General features: G+C 33.6%; 2 protein-coding genes across 4 annotated transcripts in view; one reads left to right on the top strand and one right to left on the bottom strand.

Annotated features, from left to right (window-relative positions):
- LOC136041413 (solute carrier family 66 member 3-like) overlaps nucleotides 1-18,276 on the bottom strand; it is a 37,986-nt gene extending 19,710 nt beyond the window's left edge. The window contains exons 1-2 of the mRNA XM_065726069.1: nucleotides 18,126-18,276; nucleotides 10,574-10,796 (exon numbers count right to left, since the gene is read on the bottom strand). Of these exons, the coding sequence (XP_065582141.1) occupies nucleotides 10,574-10,796; nucleotides 18,126-18,268 (366 nt within the window). The 5' untranslated portion in view covers nucleotides 18,269-18,276. The remainder of the gene's footprint in view (nucleotides 1-10,573; nucleotides 10,797-18,125) is intronic.
- A 115-nt stretch (nucleotides 18,277-18,391) lies between these two features.
- Nucleotides 18,392-21,454, top strand: part of LOC136041412 (peptide-N(4)-(N-acetyl-beta-glucosaminyl)asparagine amidase-like) — a 44,525-nt gene continuing 41,462 nt past the window's right edge. Inside the window, exon 1 of one of the 3 annotated variants that reach the window (XM_065726066.1) lies at nucleotides 18,392-18,499. In XM_065726066.1, the coding sequence (XP_065582138.1) occupies nucleotides 18,492-18,499 (8 nt within the window). In that variant the 5' untranslated portion in view covers nucleotides 18,392-18,491. The other 2 variants (XM_065726068.1, XM_065726067.1) reach the window with 2 other exon arrangements.

Raw genomic sequence — 21,454 nt, 5'->3', positions numbered from 1 at the left:
TAAAGAATCATTTGAGGCAAAGTAAGCGTCATGGGTACCAGCCAGTGAAAAGGTTAGCAGTGAAAAAGCCACTTTGTGATTAAATAATTTTAATCATTTGCTCATACAGAGTGACAAGGTGGAATTAGACTTAGAAGGTAAACTCACAGATGTGTATGATTCATCGAATTTAAATCTTATTAAAGAATATAAAGTCATTACAGTCTCTTTTACAAATGCATAGAGACCCTTGAATAATACCACTCAATTGGAAGAGGTTTTGAGACATTGGGTGGGGATGATTGTATGGGCGCAATTAAGACTGCACTTACTAAAACAATTATTAAGTCAATTTTACGGTTGCGCAACTTAAATTATCCAATGACCCAATCCCCAGAGGAGCAGTTCATCATTAAAAATAAGAAAATGTGTCGCGTTCGTAAGGGAACATTTGTTGACGTTAGTGGGAAGGGATTGTCAGTTAACGATCATGATCATTTAAGCAATACAATTTATCAGGAGTAGAAACTCTCGCGGACTAGCCCATGAATCCTGTAATTGAAACTTTTTAACATTGGCACGTTGGCAGAAGGAAGACGTTGTAGATGGCACATGGGTACCCAAATGTGTAGATGGCTCATACCCAAATCATCTGAGAAGCTGCTACTCTTAGATTTCCTTTAGAAAACAAAGATAATGATAAAACGTGCTTGAATAGAATCGGCTTTTTACATTCCTGTAGTTCTTTCCCTAAATCTCTTATTCAATTGATTCAAGTACAGAAAAGCGACAATTTTAATAGTTTTCCCTCCTTAAAAAGCGCTTTCGTGATTATGAAATATATTACTTATAAACGTGTAAGGGCATATACCCTTATAAGCAATACTGCTCCATATTGGGGCTTTCTGAGGAGAAATTACCGTCAACTGCCAATTTGCACCACTGCCAATTATGACTTTTCTATGAAATTTTTGGCAGAGTGAAGGTGTAAAAAGGGGAGGATTATAGTAAATTGTACCTGGCAAGTGACGCACTGACAATTCTGGATATTGTTTGTTGAAACACGGATAAAATCTTTTAGAAATTTGGCTTGGATTTTGGTTAATATTTTTCAACTCCACATTTAGTGATTATATTAATTCTAAAAATCAATAAAGAAAAATAGGCTTGACAACCGACATCGATCAGCATCTATTTGTAGAGAGATCGACGAGGGGAGGATTTGTTTTTCAAGGAGACCGTATCTTGGAAACCGATCCGATTGGACAATACACCCGTAAAAAGTCAGATGCAGTTTTTTCTGGGTATGAATTCCTTTCATCCGTCGGCAATGTCTCACTGCTTTCCCGTCTGGTAACTAAAATGACTTGGCAATATTTGTGCTTCAAATTTCCCCGAAAAATAGTTCTACACAAACTATGTGGAAAGTAGTTTAGTTCCAAGAGTGAAAGTCAAGGCAATTCGTTCTTTAACATTTAAAACTACACAGTTAGAGTAGAGAAAAATGTGGAGTGGTGTGAAGTTGCTATCCCATGGACATTACCTCACTTCGGACCAAGACATATGTTTACAACATAGACAACGTCTCGGTGTGGAAAAAATAATCAAAATTCAACAGTAAGTGATGTGGGTGGAGAAACTTTTTTCATCTCAGCAGCATGTTCCATGTGCAAAAGGCAGAGTTGTTGCTTTATTTTTAATGTATTTTTGTTTTATATATCTTTAATATAAAACTTGTTTAATCTTGTGCTATTATTTACCTGCATCTCCATGGCCACTGCCGGCCCGGAAGAGTGGTGAGGGTCCAGCCTCCTGCCACCGCAAGGAACGCTATCCTCTCCGGGGGGAAGGTAGACCCTTTTCTATGTGTTTTTGACCGTTTATGTGACATTTCTTATAGAACAAAATGTTGATAGAATGCTGTGTATTCATTATAACTAAAGAACGTGTATATTCTAATTTTTATTTTTGAACACCGTAGAAGGATTGAGAGTAAAATTATTACTATGTATTTATTAGGCAACTGTATTTTAAACTTAGTTGTATTCCAACTATTGAAGACGTTGACGACAAGAGCCCAAGCAAAATGCATCAATTTAAAACTCTATTAAGATATTTTTTTGATCCCTCAACATCGGGCAAAACAACACTTTTAACATAAGTAATTCAAAATCGTAATCAGATGTTTTTAGAAAATCTCAAAAAAATCTACTATTGCAGCAGTGTTTGACAAGAGTCTTGTGATCGAATGAAGACTATTTCACCAGACACAAATCCATGCAGGAACTTGACGTCTTCGGCATTATTGAACCAAACTCTAGGTTGATTATTGCTAATTAAGCTGAATCCATTGAACAATGGTCTAATGATATACTACAATTGTTTACTGTCCACTCTCATCATGAAGAAATTTCTGTAACACCTGTCCTTCAGAATCTCTTTCATCAGAGCACACGTATAAGACCCCTTGCTGTGAATGCTACCTATTATATCATCAAAAGGTTTGTTTGTGATTGGAATTATCACATAACTGTCAATAAACAAATCTACCCCGGTGCTCCAGAAATCCTACTTTCGGCATAAAATCAGGCTACAAATAAACCCTATGGTTACATTCTATTGGATCTCAATAAAAATACACCCGAAGATCTGTACACAGACATAGATATTTTTGGCATTGAAATTACCGTGTATCTCAGAGTGAACAGTAAAAAAAGGCAATTATTTGCCATCATAACACTGATGACATTATATGAAAATAGACATTAGTTTACCGTCCTAAGCAACTCAAAACCGGCACTTAGGAAAGCCTTACTCAAACACGGTATTGACTGAGAATTCATTAATCTCGTATCAGAGCTTTGTTTAAATTTAACCAAGGGCAATTTTCTATTGCCACAAGCAGCTAAGCAGCAAACAAAGCAACATCATTCCATTGTATGCGCCTTAGCAAGAACCAAAATCAAAGGAAAAGATTTAAAATTTAAAAGAAAGTGTCTTCTCCAAGCCGGTGGTAGCATTTTTACACATTTACTGCCAATAATTGCAGGACTTGTAAACAGTTTTACTTAAAAAAAATTTCTAAGCCCTACAAACTGACACCCATAGAACTCAGCCTTTCACCAATGAAATATTTTGAGGACCATCTCAGTAAACTTATTAACGATGAAAATATTGCCGATGATATTAACTACTTTTGCTTCAAGATGCCTTTCGAGATGTAGACAGGTATAAACCCTATCACACGAGACCGGTCAATGTCAGCGTCGTTGATAAAAAAAACTCAAGATTCTGGAACCATAACAACGACAAAAACAAAGCAGAAGGATTAAACATTATCCTGTGTTTTATCAAGTGTTAGGACCAGTTGCCTCAATCAGATCGTGAGCACTGTAAGAGTCTCTTGACATATTTCTTGAAAATTAAACACATTCAGATTAATAGTAAATTGAATCAGATTATAATTCAGGGAAACAGTTTCAATGTACTTGATTTGATATATGATTTGGTTACAAATCTTAAAGATCTGACAATCATCTATACAACTTTTTAGTTACACAAAACTTTCCAAAAAGTCTTATTACCAATAAGCAAATTCTAAAACAATCAATGGAGCATAGCAGAAAAAGTAGTAAAACATTAAAAGAAGAATATTTTAAATCAATCTTGGAAAATAATAGCAGACCTACCCCTACCAATAGAAACAATGATTTGATGATACCAGTGGTGGTGAGACAAAAGGAAAGCCGTCTTGACATCAACTTACCGCCATCAATCTCATCCACTAGTATGAAAAAAGGCAGCGGACATTTTCTTCTGTGTTTGTGCTCAACATGGCTGAAGTTTTGAAACATTTTTAATGGAAATATTGGTGAAGTGGGAAGTCCAAGTTCCATCACAACACTTTCTCAAGTCAAGAACGAGCCGGGTTACACTCTAAATCGAAGTCATAGGATTTGTGCTAATCATTATCGAAAAACTAAAGCCCTTTTACCTCTGCAAATAATACAACCATATGTTTTGACTCTAGATGAGATTTAAAAGTGTCACAATTAATATTATAAATATATTCTACTAGCAAACAGTGTCTGTAGTAAATATAAATATGATATTCAATTGCAGACAAAGAGAGGGGATGAAATCGCTAAAGCTCTAGAAAGTGTTCTTCAGCAAGATTGTTATAAAAATTTTTTAACGGATCGAGGCAGTGAATTTTTTGATCCAAATGTAAAAAAGGTGTTATTTAAATATAATACAATGCTCTGTTATAGTGATAGTCCTGTAAAGGCTACACTGGCCAAACGAATATCCAGCATTAGCTACCATGAAAATCATAAAGGAAATCATAATACAATTGACACTTATCTTGAACAATATTCCAGTGAAACCGATGTTAGAAAGAAGAAGAAGAAATTTAAAGTTGGTGACTAGAGTTAGAATTAATCGAACTATTAATATTTTTGAAATAGGGAATTACTTATGGTCCAGTTAACTTTTTAAAGTATCAAAGATCCTAGACAATAAATTTGCAAGACAATAATTTGCAAATAATAGTGAAATTTATCAAATTGAAAAGATATTAAAGAGTAGAGCCCAAAGGGCCAAGAGACAACTGCTTGCTCGGTGGCTAGATTGTGACTCTGATTTTGATCCATGGATAGCAGTTGAAAACATACAATTCCCAATGATTTCTGTATAACATTTCAAACTTGATTTGGTGTATGAAATTGCTCTTGTAGATTGTATTCTATAAAATACATATGATATCAAACAGTTCATTGTAACGAACTGTAGTAAGGAGCGACCCGGCTCACTAGTAACCAAAACTCTAAAAACCAGAAATTTGATACCAATAGTTACATCAAAAGAATCGCATTTTAATTCTGATTTTAAATATATAAGTTTCATCAAGTTTAGTTTTACCCATCAAAAGTTATGATCCTGAGAAAATTTGCCTTATTTAAGAAAATAGGTAAACACCCCTTAAAAGTCATTGAATCTTAAACAAAAATCACACCTTCAGATTCAGCGTATAAGAGAACCTTACAGTGAAAGGTTGAAGCTCATATCTGCAAAACTGTGGAATTGTGTATTTTTTGCCAGAAGGCAGATCACGGATGCGTGTTTATTTGTTTGTTTGTTTTTTTCCCAGGGGTCATCTTATTGACCCAGCGGTCCTAAAATGTTGCGACAGGGCTCATTCTAACGTAAATGAAAAGTTAAAGTGCCGTTTTTAAGTGAGCAAAAATTGGAGGGTACCTAAGCCCCCTCCCACGCTAATTATTTTCTCAAATTCACCAGATTAAAATTCTTTGATATTCATTTTATTCAACATAGTCAAAAAACCTTACAACTGTGTCTTTGGGGACGATTTACTCCCCCCACAGTCCCCGTTGGAGGAGCTACAAGTTAAAAATTTTGACCAGTGCTTACATTTAGTAATGGTTATTGAAAAGTGTAAATACATTTTCAGGGGGATTTTTTGGTTGGGGGGAAGGGTTTAAAAGAGGGGGATATGCTAGAGGAACTTTCTATGGAGGAAAAAAATTTCCATGAAGGGAGCGTAGGAATTTCTAGCATTATTTAAAAAACAATGAAAAAGCAAATATGAAAAAGTTTCCTCAACTAAAGTAAGGAGCAGCATTATAACTTAAAACAAACTGAAATTATTAGGCATATGAGGGGTTCACCTCCTGCTAGTACCTCGCTCTTTATGCTAAAGTATTTTTAGCAATTTCAACTATTTATTCTACGGCCTTTGTGATTCAGGGGTCATTCTTAAGGAATTGCTACAAAATTTTAATTTAGTATAAAGAGCGAGGCACTGACAAGGGAGTGAACCCCCCTCAAATATGTTATAAAAACATGTGAATACAGAAGTTCGTTACCAAAGCTAATTAGTAAGTTACGTATATGTTCTACTAATAAAAATGTTCGTAAAAAATTAAGTTCTAATTGCCTTTTTAAGTAACCAAAACATTGGAGGACAACTAGGCCGTGGATTTACTTACGATGAATTTTTCAACTTTTACTTGTACAACCCTTGCCTAAATGACATCTTAGTTGAAAATATACTTTCATTTTTCATACCTGTATAACATTGATTTCAGTTCTATAATATTGACAAAAGCGTTCTATTAGCGTTTGCAAATTTTTTTATGAGTAAAAGCGTATATATATATATATATATATATATATATATATATATATATATATATATATATATATATATATATATATAACATATATATATGTATATATCATGAAAAGAGAAATCACCAATGCAACAGCACAAACACAAAAAAAAAAAAAAAAAAAAAAAAAAAAAAAGAGACAGAAGGAGAAAAGGAAGACTGTTTTCCTAAATTAGTGATTAATATAGACCAGCACTTGAATGAGGCCTTAACCCTACTCATCCATACAATCACATAGGTCAAACAGCATATATATATATGGATTCACTATGTATTGATCTTGATGTGTAAGTTCTAGGTCAAATTTTCTACAGTATTATGTAACTTCACGGTTATTGTATCTCTTTGTGAAGTCAATGATAGTTTTTTATTCATACCATAAAAAGTACGTGTTCCAAATTGCTTATTTGGGGCAATATTCCATACAGTGTTCCCAAATGAAGAATCATTTTCTGTAACAGCCAAACAAAAATTACTTGGATTATAATCATAGTAGTCATTGTCTTCATGACGAAGATATAGAAACCAGATTATCTTGTTATTCCTGTAGTTGAAGCGTAGACTTGGTTTTTTCTCCAAAAACAATTTGAAGCCATGACAATACCTGTTTCCTTTAGCAATTTCAACTATTTATTCTAAGGCCTTTGTGATTCAAGGGTCATTCTTAAAGAATTGCTACAAAATTTTAATTTAGTATAAAGAGCGAGGCACTGACAAGGGAGTGAACCCCCCTCATAAATGTTATAAAAACATGTGAATACAGAAGTTCGTTACCAAAGCTAATTAGTAAGTTACGTATATCTTTTACTAATAAAAATGTTCGTAAAAAATTAAGTTCTAGTTGCCTTTTTAATTAACCAAAACACTGGAGGATAACTAGGCCGTGGATTTACTTACGATGAATTTTTCAACTTTTACTTGTACAACCCTTGCCTGAATAACATCTTAGTTGAAAATACACTTTCATTTTTCATACCTGTATAATATTGATTTCAGTTCTATAATATTGAGAAAAGCATTCTATTAGTGTTTGCAAATTTTCTTATGAGTAAAAGCGTATATATATATATATATATATATATATATATATATATATATATATATATATATATATATATATATATATATATATATATATATATATATATATATATATATATATATATATATATATATATATATATATATATATATATATATATATATATATATGTATATATATATATATATATATATATATATATATATATATATATATATATATATATATATATATATATATATATATATATATATATATATATATATATATATATATATTGATTCACTATGTATTGATCTTGATGTGTAAGTTCAAGGTCAAATTTTCAACAGTATTATGTAACTTCACGGTTATTGTATCTCTTTGTGAAGTCAATGATAGTTCTTTATTCATACCATAAAAATTACGTGTTCCAAATTGTTTATTTGGGGCAATATTCCATACAGTGTTCCCAAATGAAGAATCATTTCCTGTAACAGCCAAACAAAAATTACTTGGATTATAATCATAGGACTCATTGTCTTCATGACGAAGATATAGAAACCAGATTATCTTGTTATTCCTGTAGTTGAAGCTTAGACCTGGTTTTTTCTCCAAAAACAATTTGAAACCACGACAATACCTGTTTCTTAGAAATAAACTAAATCTCGTTTAGGGTTCTTACCAATCATAACATGATAGGTATTCTCTCACTGATCACTTTTATAATAGTGACAATTGGAACATAGAAATCCTCTACTATGAGAGTCAAAAACTTCTTCCATACAGGAATCACGGTTTTTTAATTGTGCTACATATCCTCTATGCAATTTTTAATGGATAGCATAACCTACACTCTTTATATTACTCGTCAGCAATTGTACAATTCTCACAGAATGACCAGCTTCCCAATGTATGCAAACAAAGTGGATATGTCTAAGAAAAATTTTTAACTGCTCACTTCACTGATCAAGATAATTGTCCCTAACTATTACTAGTTGTTGGAGCTGATCACCTATTAGCTCACTAAATAAATGGGAGGGGTAATTAAAACTCCAGATAAACTTAAAAAATGCAATTTCATTTTGTTTTGTCTCTATTAATATATTAATAAATTGACTAAATGCTTTGGGGCCACGATAGATAACTATCCAATATTCCAAAGCTGGAGACTCATTTTTTCGATGTATCATCATCAATCATTCTCTGACTACAGATTCTCTTCTTTACCCACTATCTTTGAAATTCATCATTTAAAATTAAAAATTTGTCCAAAGTAACGAGACATCCTATAATTTTTTGTCTGTCTATTCATTTTTGGCTATTAACCGTCATACTGCTCGGTTTAAACTAACCACCATAGCAAAAAGAATAGGAATATTTACTTCAGATACCCATTAAGAGGTGATTGACTATTAGTCCCCAGCAGAACAAAGAGTGATAGCTACTGGATTTGGTTGCTAGGGCACAGTCACAGGAGTATGTAAATTATTCGTTCCGCTTGTATCTATATGAGTTCCGGATGATTTATGTAAATTAAGAATTTTCGTGCAATTCCGGGAGATTTATTGTTAATTCGATGCTCTCTGGGATCCATTGGAGTTCCGGCTGACTTATGTAGATTAGGCTCTCATCAGATCTGCAATATCATTACAACTAACTTAACACCTACGGTTGTTCTTGTGATATTGCAGGTATGAGTTTTTTATAAACAGGACGCACGTGATATTTTTTAGATTTTGTTTAACACCCTCTACAGAATTCCCAGAAGTTTCACCTTAAAACCATCAGCCTTTTTAGATACACCTAGAGTCAAACATATCCCCTTTTCCTAATGATAAATCTTGCATGAAAAATGGGCAAACTGCGCAGTTTTCAGTCCTTACCCTAGGGGCTGTGGGAGCAAAGAATTCCTCGAGGCATAGTTATTAAACTTTTCAACCGTTTTGAACATAATGACTTTTTTGGTAAAAATTCCGATAAGTGATGAGGGAAGAGAATATCTAAGAAGGTTAAGGAGGCTCGCCGTCTGCTGACAGATTTTTAATACCTTCCTCAACTTCCCCTGATATTTTCAACTAAATACTCTATGCCGTTCCATATATATTGATGATGTGTTCCTCCTGACAAGCAGCACAAACACAGTATGTTATCGTCTTCGGCATCCCTCTCAAACAGTGGGGTTTTATGCCATCCCTATAGGCAAAGACATTTAAATTCTTGTCTTTTTTAAACAAGATATTTCAAGATTTTGATCAAATTGTTTTGAGAGAGTGCAACTAAAAAGGATATGGGAGAGGGCTTGTTACCCTCCAAAAGCTTTTCAATACTCCCCTCAACATCAGGAGCACAATTTGCTATAGGACAGGTGGGCAACTTACCTTCCAGACCTTGGTTTGCCCGCCCCCTCCCGCAGACCTGAGTTTTTCACCGCCGAAATTTAGTTACTTCATAAGTCTTGTCAAAACATAAGCCTGAATAATTCAAGCATCAACAGAAACAGATCAGTTTTCTATAGTGACAGCTCAACACATCATGACAGTTTCAACTTTATGCTCTAAGACATTCTCAAAATATTGCAGATGAACTGGATGAACTATATGAATCTTTTTGATAAAATTGATGCATAATACAAAGTTCTTTTTAAGTTTCACCTTAATACCCTAAGCTTTTTCTAAGATCTAGGATAAAACATGCCCTCTTTTCCAATAAAAACGATTGTATTTTAAAAATTTGTAATTTGCGTAACTTTTTGCTTTTGCCCTTAAGGCTGAGGCGAGAAGTGTCAACGCTTAGGCAGGGCTATTTTATCATTAAACTATTCGAAATAAATTGGTTATCTAAACTTTTTATCTTATTTATTTGGAGAAAGGGTGGGGAGGGGGCTGGTTACCCTTCGATAACTTTGGTCTCTTAACAAGGACAATAAGTTATCGACTTCCAACCGAATAACCCTCTTCAAGGTTTATTCGACCACTCCTTCCACAAAAGCTTATATGTTATTCCAAATGAGCCTTATAGATTAACGATAAGCAACTTGCATAACTTACAGTAATTATCCTGGGGACAATGTCTGTATGCCAATGCCGATGGCTGTAACAATCGTTGTAGCAATATCGTTTTTTATAATACTTTACTCTGTGTTCAACCATGATTAATCACAAACATAAGCTCAATCACTTACAGGCTCGCCAACTTATTACTCTTGACCGAAAATGGGTCAAATTGCACCCAGATACGGCAGTTAACTCAGCCTTAGCTAAAGATTCTGTTGGTGACGTAACTTAGGGTTTTTTGTTTGTGGTTGGTATAATTTTTATTCGATTTCTGCTGATAATGTCTGAATTGTTTTTGATTTATTTTATACCTTACTACTTACCATTAAAAAAGTGACCACAAACTTAGGCATCAGACCTCCAGCGATAGCATAAACAATAGCATTATACGCTCCCAAAAAGGCGAAAAATGTGATTCCAAATTTCTTCGAGTAATGAAGCATCATTGCAATCAGTATCATATCTTGTACAACTAAAACTGGATACTCAGCAAAGTTTTTGATAGGAAACTCATTGAAAATGTTATAGCACATGACAATGCTATAGCTGTAAAATAAACAAAGGTGAACAGTCTCATCCTAGAAAACTTAAACAGAACAAAGAGAAAGAACACAAACTGCTAAAAGGGAGTTGCCCTACATAGAACCCAAGTATCGAATATAACTGAAGTGATTATAACACTGATTGTTATAGGTAGCGCAATGGTACTGCATAAGTAAAGAGCAAAATTGGCACAATGTATTTTTTAACCAAGGAGCTTTGTATTGAAGAAATTGTCTTAGAAACTTCAGAAGGGCCTAATTAGTGGTGGGAGCTTTTGGATTTCCATAAGCGCGCCCTAGCAACCAGTTCTAGGTTCCTAGCAGCCAGCAGGTGTTATAGATTTTGGTATTGAATACGTACACCTGTTTGCTAAGTAATACTGAATGTTACTGATTACCTATGAAAATTTAAGGAGGATGACGTGTTTTCTAAAAGACTTGTTTAATCAGGTCCCGTAAGTTAAGTCGGGAACCCCCCGTTGTAACTGAAGATGACGTATTGCGTAAACGTGTATGTTATGTAATACTTTAAAAGATGTTTGTTGCTTCTGTTATATATTTTACACATTATCAGAGCGAAAACATTGTGAATTTTGATTTTTTCTTTGCATATATTTGGTAATGGATGCTTTACTCTATTGGAGGTTGAATGCACTAGCAGCAGTGAAATGAAACCAAGACTACCTTATGCTTAGAATATGGCACACCCTCTTATACGGTCAAAAGTCCGTCTTTTCCTCTTCAATACACATAATTTTACAGTTATACAGGTATTAAACTTACATTACAGACAATCTTGAACGGATGTACCTAATGACTACAGATGTATATAGGCTACAAAATGCCTTAATTTTAACGGTGAAACATGTTAAAGATTCATCGTGGACAAAGAAATCTACAAATTGAAGACAAAGACTTTAATTGTAAATATAGCTTTTATTAATAAACCAATTTATAAAAATTATTAAAATACTTTAACCTTAGGGCATTGAAATCAATATTATACAGCTAGAAATGGGGATTTTCCACTATTAAGTCATTCAATCAAGGATTGTCAACATAAATTCTGAGAAATTCTTTGTAATTATATTCATGAAATCCAAAATATAGCACTGCATGAAAACCACAGCATTTGATGGATAAATTTCCTACTGGCTTCCAATTTGGCCCGAGAACATTTATAATTCAACAAGAACGTTTATAAACCGTACAAGGTACTCAATATTTTTTCTTGAATAAGTCTTTTTCTTATTCCCTTCTACCAGTGGTTTTATATATTTCCCCCTGTAAAATCAAAGCCTTCTAAAACACGAAGAAATTACCTAAGAACAAGAAAGCCTTCTCCTTGCATTTTAGAAAAGGCTCTTAAGTTTTAACATCGGTCCTTAATTTGAAACGTTGATTTGAATATTGTCTTCGAATTTTGAACATCAATATAGTTCACCCTCTTGTTTTGAGCAAAACCACAGTTTGAGACGTTGGTTTTTATATTTTCTTCGATTTTGAAACATCAATAGAGTTCACTCCCCACCGCAACAATATATGGCTGACCCATAGCATCCCTATGATACATATTATCATTCCTAAAGAATTTTCGGCAATTTTTCTACAAAAAAAACATTTAAACTAAAATTGACAGTATTTCAAGCAAGAATCTATTTTTTGTCACAAACATCAATATTCGAAAAAACACAACTCATTTTGAAGCATGCATTTGATTATTTTCATCGTTTTGAGCAAAACCACAGTTTGAAACGTTGATTTGCACATTGTGTTCGATTCTCAAACATCAACACAGTTCATGCCAAACCGCGGCAGTATGTGGCTGGTATGTGGCATCCCTGTGATGCATATTATCATTTCTAAGGGATTTTCAGACAATTTTTTGATAAAAATTATGATTCAAATCCATTTGTAATTGATTTCGAAAGCCAACCTCTTCGTGATGCCCCATAACAGTTCACGCCCCACCTTGGCATCCCTGGGATACATATTATCATTGTCAAAGCTTTTTCAGCCATTTTCGTACAAAATTAACCCTATAAAGTAAAATTGACCATATTTCAACAAAGAATCCATTTTTTTTGTCACACGAATCCATATTTTTAAGCAAACACAGCTCATTTGAAACATGCATTTGATTATTTTCATCTCGTTCTAAGCAAAACAACAGTTTGAAAGGTTGATTTGCCTATTTTCTTCGATTTTTGAACATCAACATCATGCTCAACTGCGGCAATATGTGGCGTGACCCTGGCATTCTTGTGACGCATATTATCATTCCTAGGTCAGTTTCATCCATATTCCTCCAAAAATATTCCTGTTAACTAGATTGACCGCATAAAATTTTTTCTATTTTTGTCACAACATCAACTGTTAAAGCAAACACAATTCATTTTGAAGCAAGCATTTGATTACTTTCATCTCGTTTCAAGTAAAGCCACAGCACGAAACGTTGATTTGCATATTTTTTTCAATTTTCGAACATAAATATAATTCATACCCCACCGTGGCAATATGTGTCTTGTCTGTAGTATCCCTGTAATACATATTATTATCGTTCTTAAGTATATCAGACATTTTTTTGATGAAAATTATGCTTTAAATCCATTTTTTTGGTTTTCGCCAGCCAACCCTATACAAACACAAACACTAGGAAAGACACAGAGACAAGCAAACACAAATTCAGATGAACAGGCAAAGAGAGAGAGAGAGAGAGAGAGAGAGAGAGAGAGAGAGAGAGAGAGAGAGAGAGAGAGAGAGAGAGAGAGAGAGAGAAAAAAACACAAACAAACAGAAAGACTAAGATGCACAAGTACATAAAGAAAGACAAAGAGACAGGCAAAGACAGAGTCAGAAACACAGGAACGGAGAAATAGACAGACAAAAAACACAAACAAACACACGGTCAAACACAGAGTCAGACAAACAGCACGGAGAGATAGAAAAGAAACACGAAAAAATACACAGAGTCAGACACAGAGGCAGGGAAAGAGAGAGACACAGAGACCAAAACACACAGAGTAAGACACACAAACACACAAAAACAGACACAAAGAAAGGCAAACACACACTCAGAAACACAGGCACAGAGAGAAAAAAACATACAAACACAAAGAGTCCAACACCCCAACCCACAAAGACAGGCAAACAAACGGTCAGACGCACAGACAATGAAATGAGACTTTGACTTTAAATCAATTTTCAACGAAAATAAAATAATATTGTTCCGGTTTTTCTTTCAGAATTTATAATTTGGCCTGCTATTTGCATGCTAAAGAAAATTTTTCAACATTCACAAAAAATTTACTGGAATCAGCATGCAAACAGTGCCTTTTTTTATTTAATGTTATGGCAACATTTAGTTTTTAAACATAATGAGCAAATTGCATAACTATGGAGGGTTGACCTAGGCTACACAATAGCTCTAGAGATACACTTACAAGACCGTTTAGCTATGCTGAACAAAATTGCTACATTAAATTTCGATTGGAAGGGACTAGAGAATTATGAGCCTAAGAGAAGGGCTGATTACCCTTCAATTACTTTTGACTCTTCAAAAGGGCACTAGAACTTTGAATTTCCAATAAAATTAGCTCTTTTAAAACTTCAATGATATTACTAGCTATGAAAGAGCAGCACTGCCAATGATATTGCTTATATATCAATTTAATACTTGCATGCGTGTTTTTTCGTTTTATTGAAACTCCCCTCTCAACATTTCAACTTAATGCCCTTTGTGTCATTAATTACAGTAACCGTTTAAATAGTATCAAAAGTACCCACATTGTGTCTTCTGGCTAATTCTAAATCTGTTACAACTTACCCTGGAAGGTCTGAATTAATAATATATACCGCTATTGTGACATTTCTCTGTCACCCTGTTGACAATCTACATGATCATAGTTCGTTTTGATTTATTTCAGAATCCGCCCACATATTCCTTGAAGGCTTCATCTTAATACCCTTAGCTTGTGTCATAGTAATTCTTGTAGTAGCAGTAGTATCATTTGTATCAGTATGCATATTGCAGATTTTTTTCAACATCCCCTTTCACTCACGATGAAATTTTAACTTAATATCATCAATCGGCCCTGAAGCATTGCTGATACGTCCTCTTGATACATAGTGTGCTTCAACTTATTTCAATACAATTACAACATTGCCCAAAATGTTCGCCTTAATACCCTTTGATTTATTAGAATTAGTAGTAGCACCAGTAGTTAAAGTAGTAGCAGTAAGAGTAGAGCAGATAGTAGTAGTCATAGCTTCAATAGCTGTAGCAGCAGTAGCAGCAATAATAATGGTAGCAGTAGTAGAGCTGCAGAAGTAGAAGGAGCAATATTATGATCCAAATATTATCCTTTGGTTAGCTCAACATCTTGCACAACAAGCGTTGTAACTATTAATCACAAAACTGTTCTTAAGATATTGCTGATATGTCCTTTTGTCATTCTGCCTACGGATGGTAGGTTGTCGTCCGTAACACAGAAATTTTCAGATATATTCTCTGAAAATTTCACCTTCATACCCTTACGTATAGTTGTAATAGTCGTCGCAGCAGTAGTATAACCACTCAACTTAATACATTAGCCTTTGCTATGATATTGTCGATTTGCTCTTTTGATAACCTGTGTTTTCATATACTTCTTGAAATTTTCATTGTAATGCTCTTAACCTTATAAGTGATTGCGATATAAGCAGTAGTTGGAGCAATAGTAATCGTAGTAGTAGAACTAGTAAATGCTACAGAAGCAATAATATTAGCACTAGTGTGCACAGTGACCTTTTGGTCAGTTGATTTTTTTCTTTACGTATTCTATGAGAGTCCCAACTTAATACACAAGTCGGTTCTTAAGATACACTATTTTGACAATCTAAATGCACAGAGTCTCTTTTGTTAGTTCAAATTTGCCATCAATATTCTTTCAAATTTTACCTTCATAGACTCAGCCTGAATAGTAATATTATAAAAAACGCTTAATTTTTAGTCCAAATATTTAAGAGGGTAATTAATAAAATAGGTATAATGATATACTTGGTCTCTATGCGTTTCCGGATACTTTCTAAAAGCATTAGTATATATTCTGTCTCAACTAAACATTCATCTTTTTCAGTGAACAAGTTTTGACAACTTTAATTATTCTGTTTGATGCACGTTAACTGGTTTTCACCGAACACTTTCCATGGTGGCGACCGAAATCCATAATTATTAGTCATTTTATAAAATGGAACAAACGAGTACCCATATTACGATTTTGGACCGGTGTCTTTTCTACTGATATAAAGCTATTAAAAGAGAAAGTGGTTGGCTCTAGTCAAGGCTTAACTGACAGCCAATGAAAACGACCTTTGTTGAGTAAAATCAGAATTTCTTGATCCCTGTGGTTTAATTTTAGTACTTTTGCAATAGCATTTAATATCTGCCATGCATAGATATAAGTATTCTTGTGTAGAAGCGCACTGGTCCAAAATGATGACCCATGGGTGTTACGCAAATGATATTCATGGACCGTGAAGATTTTTAGGCATATTCTGGCCCATGTTAGAGGGAAAATGGGCCCCTTAGCCCAAGGACTGAAGAAAGTAATTTTCAAGGCGACCAAGGAAAATTATTTTTTACAACTTTGAAGGCCCAGTTTTTATAAAGAGACCATATAACCATTTTTTACACATTAGCATCATCTAGACTCAAGGACTCAAATTTTAAAAATGGACAAATAGTCGGTTAGATAATATTTAAAACAGTCAATGTATGAAATTGATGAATAAAAAAAATACATCAATAGGTTATATCTTGTTAAAAGATGAAAACAGTAAAACTCAATAACATATAGTTTTGTTTGTAGAATAAATTAAAAGGAAAGATAAAAACGTTGAAAAGAAAGGCAAACAAGCGAACAGATCACAGCATGGGCGACACCTGCACTACTAATAAAAAAAAGAAACTAGCAGAATATTTTGTAAATTTATTTCTGTAACGTAGGGGATAATTTTTTTTTCATATCTGGAGGTATGGTAGATAACAGGGACAAGATAAAATCTGGCTTACAAGCAGCCCGAGGCGGGAAGTCTCCTTGGGGAGCGTAATCTGGGGGAAATGATTTTCTTGCGAGGGCTTATAATTACATTCTTTGACAAAGTAAGAGGTAACATACCTCCCACGCATAAAGGCCTTTGTAACCTATCTTTCTTAGAAGAAAACAGTAGGGCTTTACCGTCTTCGAATATTATTTATAGAGCTATTTTTTTATAGAGTCAACTTTGTCTGACTTTTCCCATGTAATGCCAGTGTGTCAAATTAGACAAGCATATTAAAAATTAGGGTAGACAAAGTCTTATTCATTCAAGAATGACAAGGAGGGATGCCAATTTAATTTTTTGGAGTCTAAGGAGGGATACAGATGGATTAGGTTTGATTTTAACATCAATGCGCTGCTTCAAATTAAAAGAAGTTGTGATGTAAAGTAATTTAAAGTAGGACACAGAAATATGACGAAGAATTGGATTTAAATAATGGGGAAGGGATTCAAAACAAATTGGGATTATCAGGAATTCGGAAGGTTTACTGTCATGTCCATGTCTGAGGCACATCGAACAGTGTAATCGAGGATACTCATAATGTTGCTCATTGAATTTTCATAGCAGGTTTCAATGACTGTTGGGTCAATGACATTTCCATGTCAGAAAGCTCCTTAGCCATGCTATTAATCATGACTAAAAGAAGGAGGAAGTCTAGGTGATTAGATTGGGATACTTCAATGTGAGCAAGGAGATGATAAAAGTAATTATTAAGATATATAAGTACTTGCGATCTATTTAATAAGACAGGTTAAGAAATGCCAAGTACGAATTAGGGCAATTTTCCTCTGGGACTACTTGGTTCATTCCATCCCTGGAGGCACATTCACAAGATCTACTGATTATTGCGAGAACAATAACTATCTTAAAAGCATTGTTCTGGTGCCACTGGCCGTATACAAGAGTGACCAAGGGAATATAGGAAACTTGTGGGCTATTGACCAATTTAGAACTTCAGATCTTGTAGAATACTATTTTTAATAACATACAAGTAAAATTACCATCCCCCTTAAATGTTTTCGGGAAGAATGGGCCATAATCATATTTTAATGATCTTTAATAAAGGTTGCGATGGTGATGTCATCCGTCATTACTTTTGTGTTTATTTGTCAATGGTTTTAAATGCCATGGTCCAAACTACAGGATTTCAAATATCTTTTTATGAACGTTATCACTTACGGCTTCTTCAAAAATAATGGCGAACAAATGGAGTAAGATGTCATTCGCGAAGACTTTCTATTACAATTCTTACCTGAAAAGCTCCAAGAATGTACTTGCAAAACTCATCCCAGCGACATCTTTTTTCTTATACAAGGCATAAATTTGAGGCAGCTTCAAAACAAATCCAAAAAACAGTGAAGAAAAATTTGCTACTAATATAACTAAGTTTGCCATGAGGAGCCTTGATCAATATTCCAACTAATTATTGAAAGAGATAAATTCAGCAAAAATTACTGATAAGATAAACTGACAAGAAGAAATATTCTCCTGTTGCTAGTTGCTTTAGGGCCAGAGAGCCTTATCAAAGAATTTAGGTTTATATTCCAAAAAGAGAAGGAGTATGAATCTATAAAGAAACTTTCAAGTGATATCATGCATAACATTATTTAGTGTTTACATGACCAAGTAAATTTTGTAAATTCAGTTTTCAACAAGCAGGGAATATTTACGTCATTTTGAGTACGCACTAAAATTCAAACTGTACCGACGTGGACTAGATTTGCAAAACAAGAAAAAATTACAGGTTGAAAATCGATATCAGTGCGATATAAATTTCTATTTTTGGTTAATCTATAGTTCATATTGAAAGGTAAAATTCTAGAGTAGGGACTAGTTATCTTAGAAAGTTGCTAAATTTGAGGTAATTTATATCACTGACCTAAAAATCAAGTGCCCCCACCCAGAGGCTTTTTTCCACTATACTTCACCCCAAACCCATCCTTATGTGCAAATATATTACTCAACTTATAAATTTCCCACGTATTTTCTGGTTTTTGATCTGTCTCAGTTAAACCAGTTCAAACAAAAGTGATTCTAATAACAGTATGTAAGTAGTATTTAAAATAAGAGAAAAATGTATCATCTTTGAGGGTCTTTAATGGGTGTAAAACTGAATTTCCAAGTAAAGCAATTATTAGGCTATAGGCCTATTCAAATAACAGCATAAATAGGCACAAAGTGGTATGTTCATTTTGTTCATAGGTCAGTAATTTAACTGTTCTAAGGTAAAATTCTAGTTTTGCTACTTTTTGCTATCTTGGAAAGGGGCTAGGTTAAGAAAATAAAACAGGGATGGCTCTTCATGCTAAAGTAGGCTATGTCATGGGAAAGTATTTTGAAGTAGGCCTATCTGCCTATACTTTTTCTCCCTCTAGAGGGTACTGACCTTTGATGAGCTTTAAGAATCTTTGTGTTATGAAAGTGAAACCTAGCAGAACAGATTTTCTGCTAAAATGAAGTAGGCCTACAAGAAAACTTTTCTGCTTCACTGCTTTACTCAATCCCAATTAATGAAGTTTCAAAGATCTACATGTAGCCTGCATTTCCTAAATAAAAAAAATCATTGAAATGGCTCAAAATTCTACTCAAATAAGAGGAATTGTATTTTCATAACTAAAACCAAAAAGAAAAAGGGTAAATTGTTGATTTGTCAAATTCCCAATAGGTCAAGTAGGCAAATTTTTAAAATTTAGAAATTAGAAGAGAGTAAACACAGAGGCTTAGCAATACCTTCCCATAGTAGCCTATGCTTTTGGTCTTGGATTCATTACTGAAAGTGTCATCTTCCTAACTTAACCCCTTTTCAAGATAGCAAAAAGCAGCTAAACTAGAATTTTATCCTGTCCTAAATTTATCCATAAGTTAGGCAAATGAAACTCCCATAAATGTATCAAGAGACTTAATGATCCTATTGAAAGATATATGAAATACCTGTTTCTACTCTCCTCTTTTATAGTTGCTAGCCTTTTCCATCTTAATTTTGAACACATGATGCCTTAAGAGCTAGGCTACATCAAGAGCAAGACCCCCAGTACCTTGACTATGTCTAGATTTGTACTAATCTTGTCCAAATATACTGATAAAATGTATTTGTTATACACATGGATAACACTGCTCAAATGAGTTAAAAAGAAAGTGTTTCAAGATATAATCCTTGCCCAATCTTGACTTTCAAGGTTCCAAATCATTAAAGGTATTGAATAGCTGTTCCTCAGAAATAGACATGCTACAAAAAAGGGATATTTTAAATTGTCTATTTTGGTAAATCATACAGTTCCAATCATACATTCTGAATCTAACTATTAAAAAAGAAAAAACACGTTTTTTCAATGGAAAGTAAAGAGCATCATAACCAATTCTATATGTAAACAATGGGTAAAGTTCATAACTTGCAGCCCTCCCCCCTGGAACTATTGGGGAGTCTCAAATTCATCCTCAAAGACATAGTTAATAAATTTTTCAACCATTTTCAGCAAAATGGCTATCTCAAAATTTTAATCAGGTGGATTTGGGGAAGAAATGGCAGTGGGAGGAGGATAGCTGCTCTCTAGTATTTTTCATCACTAAAAAAGGACATTAGAACTTTTGATGTCTGATCAAATAAGCCCTGTTCTAATCTTCTGTAATCCCTGGTTTGATATGATCACCCCTTGAAAACAAAAAAGCAAATAAACACATATCTTTGATCTTTCTACTGGTACCAAAAATTCAAAGTTTTATTTTTTTATACATAGAGGTTTGAAACCTCTTCAGTATGGTTCTCTGGTATGCTAAATTTAATGGAGTGATTTTCATTAAGATCTCTTAATGTTTTTGGTTTGTTTTCCTCTTTTTAGTTTTCTTACGCTTGTAACTTTTGATGGGTACCATGAAATTTGTTGAATGTGACATATCCTGAATAATCATCAAACTTTGATTCTTTTGATATATATATATATATATATATATATATATATATATATATATATATATATATATACATATATATACATATATATATTGTTATCAAGACTCTTGTTTCTTTGAGTTTTTGGTTACTATTAAGCCAATTTACTCCTTATTTACAGTTTCTTACCCCACACTATTTGATAACAATCATTTGTGCTAAAAAAACTTTATCCCCCTCTGCCTTATATGAAAATGCAGGCTATAGGTTATTCTAAATTTTATATGTGAAAGGAATTTTTATTGTTTTGACAAAGAGTTAAATCAATTTGAGGAAAGAAGTGACTTTAAAAGAATTCAATGTGTATATACACTTCAGGGTTTATATTTACATATAAGGGTGGGGGCTAGGATTCACTTTCAGTGCAAATGAAGGTAAATATTGAGACTGGAGCTTTAAAAATTCCATCACAGAGCTTTAAAAATTCTGTTTTTGTCTAATTAAAGGCTATATTTGGCCATTTGTCACTTTTTTTTCAAACCTTGTACCCATAAATTAAATCAACTTTGAGGAAATCAAAAACCAGTAAACAGATAAAAAATTTATTATTTGGGATACATATTTTCATATTAAAGGGGGGTAGACTGTGGTAAAGTATACTGAAGATGTAGTCAAATTGTGTTAACTACAATTAT

This window comes from Artemia franciscana, unplaced genomic scaffold (assembly GCF_032884065.1).
Source record: "Artemia franciscana unplaced genomic scaffold, ASM3288406v1 PGA_scaffold_218, whole genome shotgun sequence".
Classification (NCBI taxonomy): domain Eukaryota; kingdom Metazoa; phylum Arthropoda; class Branchiopoda; order Anostraca; family Artemiidae; genus Artemia; species Artemia franciscana.
Note: the sequence above shows the minus strand (reverse complement) of the source record. Positions and strands in the feature narration are given on the sequence as shown.